Source organism: Mixophyes fleayi, chromosome 6 (genome assembly GCF_038048845.1).
Source record: "Mixophyes fleayi isolate aMixFle1 chromosome 6, aMixFle1.hap1, whole genome shotgun sequence".
NCBI classification, from domain to species: Eukaryota; Metazoa; Chordata; class Amphibia; order Anura; family Limnodynastidae; genus Mixophyes; species Mixophyes fleayi.
The window spans coordinates 63,015,775-63,029,879 of NC_134407.1; the positions used below are offsets into that span (position 1 = coordinate 63,015,775).

The 14,105-nt window shown below is 42.0% G+C and overlaps 1 protein-coding gene across 1 annotated transcript in view; it reads left to right on the top strand.

The window, feature by feature from the left end:
- Nucleotides 1-14,105, top strand: part of C6H17orf67 (chromosome 6 C17orf67 homolog) — a 65,828-nt gene that overhangs the window by 13,599 nt on the left and 38,124 nt on the right. The window contains exon 2 of the mRNA XM_075215213.1: nt 8,513-8,613. Coding sequence (XP_075071314.1) covers nt 8,513-8,613 — 101 coding nt within the window. The remainder of the gene's footprint in view (nt 1-8,512; nt 8,614-14,105) is intronic.

The window sequence follows — 14,105 nt, forward strand, 5'->3', positions numbered from 1 at the left end:
AATACAAATAATACAAATATATTGCTACCAATGGACCAATTTCCAATATAGTATATTGATAGTTATATCATTAGACTACAGTAGATATTACCGTGTAGATATTACCAACTCTCCCTCCTTCATCACACTGCTCCCCTTCATCACTGTGCCCCCTTCTTCCTCACCACACTGTGCCTCCTTCATCATCACTGCACTGTGCCTCATTCATTATCAACACACTGTGCCCCCTTCTTCTTCACCACACTTTTCCCCCTTCTTTACTACATTGTGCCCTCTTATTCATCAGCACACTGTGCCCTCTTCTTCGCTACACTGTGCCCCCTTCCTCATCCAATTCTCCGCTTAGCTTCCTATGGTTTTTTTTCTTCTGTCTTCTTTCTTCTATCTTCTTTTCTTCTGGCAACTGCTCCTCTCTGTGTGACTCTTCACTGCCAGCGTCATGACGTGATGATGACATCATGCCTGACAATCCGTGAGGAGGGATGAGATAGCATGGTGACGGAAGGTAATGACAGGGAATCTGAACCCGCTATTGGTCAGAGGTGTTAACATAGTCAGAACCGTGTGTGCTATTTACAATGTAAAAGAATGTAAGAGGATCAAACAGCTTAAGTTCAGCATTTGGAATGGATTATAAAATTCAGGGCATGACAATGATGGAACAGTTAAGAAGTCAATCATGTTCATTGATAGATCATCTGAGGGAACAGAGAGAGTGGTGTAACTGAGTGAGGGACATCTGACTAAATTGATGCAATGGTCTAACAATGCTATTTCCCATTTGTAGAGAGAACAGTGTACTGCTGATGTCCTACCTTGGGTGATGATAGTCTTGCACAGCATGGTGGACTTGGACTGAAAATGAGTGTTGTATCACTATGTTGCATGTGGCCCTCATAGCTAGTATATTAGCAGGCAATGCACACAAACATGTAGGCATGGCTGCTGACACAGTATCAAGTTTGGAGGACAAGTAGTCTAACGTGTTTGGGAATTTTGTTTTACATTTAATATTTAGTGAAATGGTGAGTGAGGATTTTTTGGAGTCTTTTATTTTTACTTTTTTGGTTTAATGATCATGGGTTTTTAGAAACCTCTTTCCATTGTGCTGAGACCACTGGGATGGCATAATAAGGAATCAGCAGTATCTATGATCTGAGTGAAGGTAACGGCCAGTCAATCGCAGAAGATAACACCCACAGCAGGGGCGCACAGAGGATTTTTTAGGGGGGGTTTCCTCCGCCCCCGAAAAAAAAAAAAATCCTAGAGACCTGCCGCGGACGCTTCTTAGACAGTGCCGCGGCTGCTGTATACTACAGTGCCGATATGTAGGGCACTTTTTAGCGGAGGAAGGGGGGTTTCTGGAGACTCAGAAACCCCCCCTGCGTGCGCCACTGCACAGCATTTGACATCTTTGGCTAGGTCCCACCACATTTTTTATCTTTAGCAAGATTAAAGGTACCTTCAAGGCATAGTAGTGCACATCAGGTGTGCCTGGTGTGGGCAGGCACACCCTAACGCACAGCCGCATTTCAACAGCACTGCGGCCAAATCCGGATTAATGGCACCGTATTGTTCTTGATGACTGGACCCTCCTACAGGACCAGCCACCTTCATGTGGCCCTAGATCGTATGATCAGATCCTCCCTACCTTCCTTCCCCTAAGTGTGTAATATGATCTGGGGGCACTTCTAGAAACCTCCCCCTTAGGTGGTGCTAGACACACCCTTTCGCAAGGTGAGCTGTGGTGCAGAGTATCCCTCTTTGATTCCCTTTTCCCACACCCTAATGAAATGTGCTGCACATGCCTATGCTTCAAGGGGACAAATTTATTGACACATAAAGTATACATAATCACAGAATAATTAAAATGGGGTAATTTCCCTTTTCTCCTCTCTGTTTTTCAGCATAGTTACACATTTTATTTGTACAGTCACTTTCTCCCTAGGTACCTTAATTCAAATGCAAAAATCTTTTATTTTGTATTTTTCTCAACCTGTTCCAGGGTTTGAGGGACAAGGTGGCACGTGATAAATGGGGCACCAAAATGATTGCAAGAGTAAAACTAACCCATCACAATGCACAACAGTTATGAATCTAGTGATTTCCCGCCCATGGGAGTGAGCTGGAGAGATTAAGGATAAGAAAAATTAGAAAGCACTGTCCTTTACCAGGATAGAGGCTCATAATATGAAACATATGGTAGAGATTATGAGCCTAGGTAGGTATGTGGTAGTATATTATTATAAATTACTGTAATGGTCCAGGCTTAGGAAAATCCCAAGAACATTTAAAGTGCAACAATCAAAGCAATAACTGCAAGTGAAACCACCATTATTGTGAAACACTGCATGAATGAGAGTGACATATTACATTGTTATTCAAACCACTAAAGCAGTATTTCTTAACTCCAGTCCTCACAAACCCCAACAGCTCATGTTTTCAGAAGAAATTCAACACTAACTACTAGCCTGAACCCTCTACTTTACCCTCTCGCAGCTGGTCTGTGCCGCACCAAGTGGTTACTTAAGGCAAGGTGTTAAGCCCCAAATACATTCATAAGCGGCTCCTTCCACAAGCCTTTTGCCTCTTGAAACATGCCCAAGCTACCCATGTTCATAGCGTGATCGCATTGGGTCCCTCTATCCATGTCACCCTAACTGCTAACCTCTGACTCAAACATCTTCAATATCAACTGTGCAAAACTAATGCTATCCTATCAACATATCACTTAATATCTTACACACTTCTGTGTAGCAGGTGTCTGAGATAGCCTTATTTCTCATTGCTGCTCCATTTGACCGCGTTCGGAATGGCTGCAAAAAAATAATGTGACAGTCCCTATGTCTGCATCACCAGTTCATTTCTTCAAACCACAGGTTACTACTCCAGATACTGGTGCCTCCAAGGGGTCAGAAATACCTCTGCTACTCCAACCACCCATTCAGCAGCTCAACATGTGGTTTCCACTGATAACTTGGATCCAGATGGCCCCATCACAGTCAAAACCATGCAGAACATGTTCTCCATGTTTAAATCTGAAATATTATCAGAAATGAGATCGTCGATTAGGGAGATACAGTGAGAAGTTTTAGAAATGGGTGGTTGAACCAGCCATATTGAAGATAAAATGGAAGAGCTGACAGCTTTGCATAATGACCTCATAATGGAGCATGAAAACTTGAAAGTAGAAGTCCACTCACTTCAGGTCAAAATCGCAGACATGGAGGATAGGTCTAGATGGAATAACATTAAGATTCGGGGTATTCCAGATTCAGTCACCTCAGCTGAAATGCTCCCCTATGTAACGGACCTTTTCCGCAAACTATTGCCTGGAGCGACTGAACAAGACTTGATGATAAAGCGCCTTCATAGGCTTCCTAGACCAAGAGCTGCGTCTGATGATCTACCTAAAGATACACTTATGAGAATCCATTTCTTCCAAGCCAAGGAACGCATACTGAGAGCAGCTAGATTAGAGGATAACGCTGTTCTCCTTCAGAACCTTTCAGATATTTCAAGATTTTTCTGCAGCTATGATATCTAAACGGAGATCTTTTCAGGCAATAACTAAAGATCAATACGTTATATACAGGTGGGGATTTCCTGTCAAACTAATTATCCTGAGGAATAACTTCGCTTATATAATTTCCTCGGTCGAGGACGGAATAATGCTATTGAAATAATGGAGTGTCCCTGTTCAGGAGCCTGCCTCCAGGTCTCCCATCAGACAAGATTGGTCGAAATGAGTCTTTAAGTGGGCTTAAATAGTCTTGAACTCTTTCCATCTGAGTAAATATTCTGGAAGCACCTATAATGTTACGACCTTTGAGTCACTGACTATACAGTTATTTCAGCAAGTTCTCAAGTTTCCATTAGAGGTTACCTAGGATTTTTTGAGCATTACAGTGAAAACGTTACTGCTATTTGCATTAAGTGATGCTATACTCAGGTGTGTCTTCGTCTCGGGTTCTGTTATTTATTGTAGGTGTCGAAGGGTGCTGGAGGGCATCATGCTTCATCTCTGGACGCAAAATAGACTATTACCCACTTATTTATGAGTTACGTTTCATGGTTAAGGTACTATTTCTGTAATGTGCCAAAGTCTTATTGTAATGTTGTGTTAGGATAGCTGAAATTTAGTCTTTTATACCTTTGCATTTTGGTTGTATTCTCTTTAACATGGTTGAATTTCATATTTCAATTTACCAAAAATTTATTGGGTTGACGTGGATGAGGAGAGCCGCTACTGGCTCAACCCGCCCCTAGTTAGTTACTTATTTTGCTGGTTTCTCTCCCTTACCAGCAAATACTGTAGCCCAATGCTTTGGGTTATTTCAGTTTTTATCCCCTTGCTTTTTCTTATACTTCCCTCTCCCACCTTAGCTCCCCCCCCGAAATGGAACACCCGATTACATACTAAAATCGCCACTCTCAAACCTTTCCTACTGGTTACCGCAGTCTCGCATATGGACCATTCTCCCTATCGCAGAATACATTGCATTTGGAAGCCCTTCTCTGGGAAAGGCCACATAACACCAGCTTTCCATTGCTTATTCCACCAGACATACTTATTATTGTAAATGATTAAATTCCTTACCCAAAATGTTAGGGGTTTGAACGCTGCAAATAAATGGAGACTAGCCCTAACTTCTTTTCATAGATATAATGCTGACATAGTAGCTCTGCAAGAAACACACTTTAAGGCAGCAACCACCCCCACTCTTCGGGATAACCACTATTCGACTTGGTTCACAGCGAATGGTGCATTAAAACGTAATGGAGTAGCTATATTATTTAGTAGTAGAGTTACCTATGTGCATAAGACTATCATAGCAGATAAAGCAGGTAGATATTTGATTTTAATCTGTCTATTAGAAAATAAGCCAGTGACCTTGGTCTCACTTTATGCCCCAAATTCCCGTCAGATCCCCTTCTTGAAAGGAGTGTTTTCTGGGAATTAGAGAAACACAAAGAGGGCAATTTGATCATCATGGGGGCTTTAATATAATTGCAGACCCTAGGCTAGATAGGTCCTCGCCTTCTTCATCCTCTCCCCCTGCCCCCACCCTTCCTATTATACCAGGATCCTCATTAGCTTTCTCTAAATAACTGGCAGAATATGACCTGTACGATGTCTGGAGAACATCAGAACCGAGTGGCAGGGATTACACTTATTTCTCTTCAGTCCATAATTCATACTCCCATATAGACCTGAACCTCACCGATAAGTGGACACTACAGGCCACTAAGCAAATTAAAATCTTACCAATGTCTTGATCTGATCATGCCCCAGTATTGTGGACATGGCATAGAGAAAGAGCATATAAACCTCCTTGGCAATAGCGTATGTCTCCATACCTATTGACACTTCTGGAAGCCAAATTAGACCTTAAGAATGCTCTTCATCAATATTGTCAAAATAATTCCCCTGGGGATACCAATATTTTTAATTTTTTGGTGTGCTTTGAAGGCAGTTTTAAGAGGAGTGGCAATTCAGACAGGATCCCATTTAAAAAAGAGCCAATGAACAATGTACTAGTCTTCTATTACTAGGAGATACGAAACAAGTTTCCCCCATATGCTTCTGAACTGTAGTCCAGATACTAGAGATGGGCGGGCTCGGTTCCCCGAGAACCGAACCCACCCGAACTTTGGGTATCTGACTCGGCTCGGTACTCTCCCGCCCGTTCGGAATCCAAATCGAGGCCGAACATCATCGTAACGTCGTCGGATCTCGGGGCTCGGTTCTCGCGATACTTGAAGATTATAAATACCACAGCAATCTATCGCCATTTGACAGAGGGAGAGAGCAGGGTGTAGTCACAGGCTGATTAGAGCAGGGACAGAGAATACAATATTCTGAATCCAATGGTGCTAACAAAAATCGGAGAGGAGGATAGAGGAGCTTTTTTTTCCCCAATATTTGGCACTCAAAGTGCTTTTGGGGTGTCCCCCATAATTGTGCATAAATATTTCTGGCTGTCAAAATTACTATCTGTCAGCAGTATCTACCAAATAATTTTTAGCACTCCCCAGTGCTTTTGGGGTGTCCCCCATAATTGTGCATAAATATTTCTGGCTGTCAAAATTACTATCTGTCAGCAGTATCTACCAAATAATTTTTAGCACTCCCCAGTGCTTTTGGGGTGTCCCCCATAATTGTGCATAAATATTTATGGCTGTCAAAATTACTATCTGTCAGCAGTATCTACCAAATAATTTTTAGCACTACAAGTTCTTTGGGCTGAGAATGGATTCAAAGCAGTCCACATATGAGCAGAATGAGCAACCAGGTTCTGTCACCAGTCCTGATGTTAGTGTTCCCAGTATGTCATCTGGGCAAGGCGATGTCAAACTACACAGTGTTTCGAAATCAGTCCAAAAAACAAAAACAATTTTTTTTTTACTGTGTTGAAGCGAAAAAGAAGTGTTACTGAGCAAAAGTTAAGTGCCGATAAAAAAAAAAAATTGCCAACATGCCATTCTACACACGCAGTGGCAAAGAGAGAATGAGGCCTTCACCTTTGGCTATTAGTGGCAGATCCCAAAAAGTTACCGAGCCTACAATTGGTGCACAACTACTGTTACGCGTCAAAGGCGAGCTGCAAGATAACAGTAAGGCATTAGAGGATAATGTTTGCTCTGATTCACAAATGACACCAATCCCTGTGGAGAGTCCATCCAACAGTGGTATGTCTAATCGTGAGCATTCTGTTAGTGTACCCATAAAGAAGGGCCCTTTCAGCAGTTCTGCTGATGTGTACCTGAACAGCCCGAGTGTAGCCGGTGATACACAAATTGAGGATGCCACTTTGGAAATAGAAGAGGATGAGGGGGAGATTTGTGGAGGTGACGAGGGCGCTAATGAGGATGTTGATGATTATGATGCAGACAGATACAAAATTGCCTTTCTCAATTTCTATTTATATTCTAGATTATATAACGGCTGAATAGTTTTCTATTTTACTCCTAGTGGAGAGGGGATCTGATGCAGACAGATACCAAACTGCCTTTGTCCATTTCTTTGTATATTCGAATTTCTAGTTCTACAGTCTATGCAGGCTGCTTTTATTTCTATTTTACTACAAGTGGATGGGGGGGGGGTCTGATGCAGGCAGATACCAAACTGCCTTTGTCCATTTCTTTGTATGTTCGAATTTCTAGTTCCACAGTCTGTGCAGGCTGCTTTTTTTGTATTCAACTACAAGTGTAGGGCGGGGGGGGGGGGGCATAGATAGCCACCAAACTAACGTGGTCCATTTAATTTTACTTTCTAGTTCCACAGTCTGAGCAGGCTGCTTTTTTTATATTCAACTACAAGTGGAGGGCAGGCGGGGGGAGGGGGGCATTGATAGCCACCAAACTACTGTGGTCCATTTAATTTTACTTTCTAGTTCCACAGTCTGTGCAGGCTGCTTTTTTTTATATTCAACTACAAGTGGAGGGTTGGGGGGGGGGGGCATAGATAGCCACCAAACTACCGTGGTCCATTTAATTTTACTTTCTAGTTCCACAGTCTGTGCAGGCTGCTTTTTTATATTCAACTACAAGTGGAGAGCGGGGGGGGGGGGGGGGCATAGATAGCCACCAAGCTACCGTGGTCCATTTAATTTTACTTTCTAGTTCCACAGTCTGTGCAGGCTGTTTTTTTTATATTCAACTACAAGTGGAGGGTGTAATATACACCCAAAGACGATAGCTACATTGCCAATAATCAAAGATGGAAGAGGTAGACAACCAGGTTTGTCTGTATAATTTGCAGACAAGTGTTCGAATTAAGGGTGGCCTACCACGGATTAAACTATTTTTTTCATAATTTATTAGCTTTAAAATTACCTTACTTATCTAAGAAGCTGGTGGAGCACTAAATTAGGTTATTTTAGACCAAAAAAATTGTATTTTTTTCAAAAATAGCAAAACAAAACCAACCAAAACCAAAACACGAAGGTAATCCAGATCCAAAACCAAAAACCAAAACCAAAACACGGGGGTCAGTGACCATCTCTACCAGATACTACTCTATACACTACTCTACATCAGCCCTGGCCAACTGTACTGAACTGTCCAGGGGTACTTAAACTAGAACCCCTAGCATGCTTATCCTGTCCCAGTATGCCATAGCCAGTAGCTGGTAGGGCATACTGGGACTTGTAGTTTTACAACATCTGGAGAACAGGTTTGCCAGGCCTGCTCTACATATCCTCAGAGAATGAAATGTAGCTGTCTGCTGAACATTGTGTCCCTATTTTAACTAAGCTTCATCTTCCAACAGCTGATATATGAGACCAATTGCCCAGTATTTACTGTGATATTGAGGTGTGTGGGCACCCTTACAGTTAGCAGCTATATTACTCTGTATTGAATGATTGCTCAAATGTTATGCTTATTTACTCATTAGTAACTAGGTTTGCATTTGCATATGTGCTTTAATGTAATTATGTAAATAAACTATTCCACAAGTGTACAGTATATGAAACATAACTAAACTAATTGGTCTGTATGTTTGCAGATGGCTCACCAATTCTACCAGAAAAACAAGCCAAACAAATTCTAAGGACGAAGCGTTCAGAAAGAGAAAGGAAAGCCGGGCACTCTGATGAACCAATGAGGGTAATTTCCTTTGGTATTTTACAATTTACACATAAAATTGATTTTATATGACATATGAGTTAAACAATTGAGGAAAATTGTACTCATTTTAGTGATTTAATCTTACCAAATTATTTGCAAATTTGTTACTATTAAAGTAATTCTATCCTATCGTTTTCAAATAAGCATTGCCCAAGCGATTGTGTATGTGTTTCCAAGGCACAAAGTAATTTATTTTAGCAAATGCAAAAGTTAACAATTGAAAACATGATTATAATACAGTACAGCCAATACCAAAAGATAAATACATACCGCGCTCGCTGCGCTCCCACTGGCACCAGCCAACAGTATTTCCCTCCAGAATACTGTGGTCAGAAGAGACTGAGGACAGTGCCAGTGAGAGCTGTTATTATATACACTCAGTGTTACAGTGAGAACAATGCAGATGGTGTGGCTTGCTTCTATTGGTCCAGGTATCAGGAAGGTCCAGTGTGCTGCAGGTCATAGGCCAGTTCAAACCAAAATATCCAAAGGTGGGTCATCTCTCCAGGGGTTGTGCTCTGACTTTTCCCACCAAGACTCCAGTTTCAACTAGTCTATTAGCATTTTATAGTCAGTATCACTTTAAGTATTTATTCCCTAACATCACTAACTAGAGTATGCAATGTGCGATCTCTTGGCGAATGAACCGGAAAACTGCTGATGAATAGGGGATTAAAATGATACCAGACATGACACATTTCCTATAACCTGAACATTAAATAACATTAAAGTGTACATATAATCATAATATATAAACTGATAATAAACTAAATACTATCTGCTCATAAATCAATGTGGAATGGAATCAATATAATATAAAATATATATCAATAACTAAATGTTGTAGTGCGAGTGTGTGCGTGCGTATTTTACCGTGCGATCGCAGTATGCCACCATACTAATCGCAATTGAACGGTAAAACAATATTATACATTACATTACAACTTACTACCTCATTGACCATTTGCAGGCTGGGGAATAACATTCTGACTCAGTAGACTGAAGGAAATAAGAAAGACACAATGAACAGATATTAACAGATATTAGTGAGGCCTCTGGAAATTGTGTATTGGATATTAATAAGTTTTGTTCTCAAGTTACCCTTAACCATTGTTAATATATTTATAGATATATTTTTTATATAAAATCTACAAAAATTTTAGAGTCCACACCTCACTAATAAATGTGCTGATGTGACTTCTAAAGACCAGTCTTGTGTAGTAATATTTCCTTTGTGTGTGCCTGTGGTCCAGTATAGGGGGGCCAGAGTTTTCCCTGGATCTCTCTCTGGTGTTGTTAACTCCAGAACAACTACGCCACGAAGAACCTGCAGTACTTAGATCAAGATGGAGTCACTGCATCACACTAAATACATGGTATAGAGTCCATTTGCAGACAGGACACACAAAGATTCGTATACACACCCAAGAAGAGGAAAGGGGGTGTTACATACAAGTCTCCTGATAACTTTCCTGCCAGGTTCCCCCACTTTTTATCCTTAAACCTTCCACCCCTCCCTCCCTCACCCTGGGAGATCTCAAAATCCTTACTGATAAACTCACAGATGCTGCTACTGACAAAGTCTCTCCTGTTATTCTTTCTTTCTTTCTTCTTCCTTTGTCCTCTCCCAGTTGACTTCCTCTCCTACCCACTGTAATGGTCAATCCCTTGATGTCGTCTTCTCTCACTTCTACTCCTTCTGTGACATATCCAATTTTTGTTTGTTGCCTCCTTCATGCTCTTTACAACACCTGGTTTTTGCACTGCCTATTATGTCTTATGCACAATGTTATGCTGTGTATGTAACAACTTTGCCTGGTGGGTCTCTATGTCTTGCATCATATGCTGGTTCAAATTTTTGTGGTGCCTTATAAACTAAAATAATAAGTTAAAACAGTACATTTAATCACACACCTCCTCCTCTCTTTTTTTCTAATGCCTTCTTGTCACCTTTTTCTGTTGAAGGCTGATGGAAATTGGGTCTTGTTCTATGCTTTTAATGAGGCCTACTCGATAGAGAAGCTCACACAAAATTAGCACTTTTAATAAATACCCAATGCACAGTGTACAGGTAGCTTCTGATGAGATGTGGGTGAGCAAGCAATTTTGTGTGTCCTCCCCCCAAATCCTCATGCAGTCCCTGCACTAGTTAACCTGAACTGTTTTTACACTATAACAAGGAGACCATGTGCGTGTGATTCCCGTGCCATAGTAAAAGCTATCCCCAGGCTGGTCAACACAGGGCTGGTGCCTTTATTGCGGGACAGTGTGGACCCATCCAAGCGAGGCTGCCGACTTAAGCTTTAAATATTACAGTGTGAAACTTCTTATCAGGGATAATAAATTAGTATTTATGAGTGAATCGAAAGATTATCCATCTTGCTTGGACTGACAGCAACGGAGGACAGAGAAACTAACATATTTTTTCCAGAAATGGCTCCACTTTAGATTAGCTTTGTGTCCTACAACATAATCATCTTCTCACAAATATAAAACAGTTAATAATTTGTTAAGGCAGGGGGCGTGGCTTGGCTTTGAAGAGATCTGGCTACTTTTCCTGAAATTTGAGCAAAACTCCCCTCTAAACAGCCTTTCTGTGGACAACTGAGTGTACGGCGCACCAGGGACACACTACGGACCCTCCGACCGGCATTATTGGGGTGACTCCTCCTGTATCACACAGGAGACGATCTATGGCCTGGTCCCTCTGGGATATTACTCCCACACGGCCCCTCCACTCATTTCCGCGGGAGTTACACATACCAGCACGGACTCCATTTATTATTGGAGCCGTCACGGGGCAGTGTGTTGCCGGAAACCACTCTGCTCTATGTTCCGGATTGATTGGACTGCAGCGCTGCTGTTCCGCTTTGGGTGTATAGTGGCTGGTGCCATTTTGCAGCCACTCCTGCAGTCCCTGTGGGCATCTGGGGACCTCCTGTTTTTTTAGAATTGCAGGTGCCTCCTGGTTTCCTGTCTGGTCGGGCCACTCCTCTCATGTTCCTGTTCTGCAGCTACATCGAGGGTCCTATGGCTGAGGTAGTCTATGCCTCTGAACTGTAGCCCTATCTTGAGACCTTGCACTGGTCCCACGTGCATCCTGTTACCGCACTGTATGGGCCTGGCTCCTATATTTATGGGCCTGGCTCTGCCTCATGCTATATATGGCATTTACCCAGCCACAACCACTACCTTAACCTTTGCCACAGTGTACTGACGTTACAGGGCTTAAACTTCCTCACAACATTGAGCTAACTTCACAAACTGCTGTACAGTATCCCATTCAGAGATTGGCCATCATTACCTCAATGGAATATTATCAGCTTTTTCACTGTCCACACGTTGCTGCAGCATTATCTGCAGTGAATTACTTCAGGGCTATTACTGTTCTGACTATTCTGGACTTGGATTCTGCTGCTGCCTTGTGGCTGTTTTATGTACTGCAGCTCCCCTACTCTATAGTGATCTTGATTTGTACTGACTTACACGTAGGACTACAGTACCCAGTCCTGTCCTGTTAATTGAGAAGTTATTTGCAGGTATACTGTCCTGGATATTTGTCTCTGCCCTACCACAGTACTAAGGTGTTGCACTACTTAGTGTCCCTGTCACGATCTGCCTGAAGCTGCACTGCAGCATCTTCTATGTTGATGCTGCTTTGCCTTCTGCAGCTCTTGCCTACAAGGGAGTATGTCTGGTCTCTGCCATTATTTTGTATCTGGCTTGCAGTACCTCTTAGTCACCAGGGGGGCTGCTGTTGTTCCTTTGAAAATTCCACCTCAGTGGCAGATGTTAACCTCCTTCCCTTGCTTATCAACCGCACCTGCCTCGCTGAGTATTTATGCCTTTTCCTCCCCATGCACCTTGCTGGTCATTGAATGGTTTCCCTTAGACTCCCTGCATTGCTACATTCTGTTCCTATGAATCCTTGGTACTGGCTGTTACTATTGTTCAGTTATGTGCCTGCTGTTCAGTATTCATTTCTTATTCACCTGTACCCAGCCACACCTAGATGTTATCCTGATACTGTCTCATGCTTTGTGCATACTGTAAACTAGAGATGGGCGAGCTCGGTTCCCTGAGAACCGAACCCGGCCGAACTTCACCTATCTGAGTACCGAGCCGAGCAAAACGTAATCGGGACGTCGTTGGATCTCGGAGCTCGGTTCTCGCAATATTTGAAATCCATTAATACCTGTCTCCATAGCAATCTATCGCCATTTGACAGAGGGAGAGAGAAGGGTTAGGTCGCAGGCAGCATTAGAGCAGGGACAGAGCAATTATTCTTGCAATTCTTCTAGCAATTAATCTAGCAATTATTCTATCAATTAATCTAGCAATTCTTCTAGCAATTGTTATACCAGGAAGAGAGGAGGCTAGAGGAGGCATTTTTGCAAATATTACCAACTGTTTGGGGTGTCATAATCCCTCCTCCAGAAACTATTTTCTGGCTGCAGAAATAAAAATATACCAGCAGTCTAAAGTTTAGATTTTGCACTACAAGTGTTTTGGGGTGTCCCATATTCCCCAGTGTGAATCAACAATTTTTCTGGTGTTGAAAGTATTATCTAGCAGCACTATCTATAGAATATTTTGCACAAGTGCTTTGGGGTGTCCCATATTCTCCAGTGTGAAACAACAATTTTTCTGGTGTTGAAAGTGTTATTTAGCAGCACTATCTATTTAATATTTTGCACTACAAGTGCTTTGGGGTGTCCCATATTCCCCAGTGTAAAACAACAATTTTTCTGGTGCTGAAAGTATTATCTAGCAGCACTAAGTATTTTATATTTTGCACTACAAGTGCTTTGGGGTCATTAAAATGGATTCAAATCAGTCCACTTATGAGCAGGATAAGCAAGCAGGTGCTGGCACCAGTCCTGATGGTAGTCTTCCCTGTACGTCATCTGGTAAAGCCTATGTAAAAGTACATAGTCTTTTTAAATCAGGAAAAAAACACACCCAAAAATTATTTGACTGTGTTGAAGCGAAAAAGAACTGTAAATGAGGAAAAGTTAACTGCCGATAAAAAAGAAATTGCCAACATGCCATTCTACACAAGCAGTGGCAAAGAAAGAATAAGGCCTTCGCCTTTCTCTATTAGTGGCAGATCGAAAAATGTAACTGAGCCTTCTTTTTGTACGGTCACTCGTGACCAAGCAAGGCCAAGTAATTTGGAGTCCAAAAGTGGTGCACAACTACTGTTACGCATGAAAGCCGAGCTGCAAGAAAACAGGAAGGCATTAGAGGAAAATATATGCTCAGAATCAGAAATGACACCAATCCCTGTGGAGAGTCCATCCACCAGTGGTATGTGTAATCGTGAGCATTCTGTTAGTGTACCCATAAAGAAGGGCCCTTTCAGCATTTCTGCTGATGTGTGCCTGAACAGCCCGAGTGTAGCCGGTGATACACCAATTGAGAATGCCACTTTTGAATTGGAAGAGGGTGAGGAAGAGATTTGTGTAGGC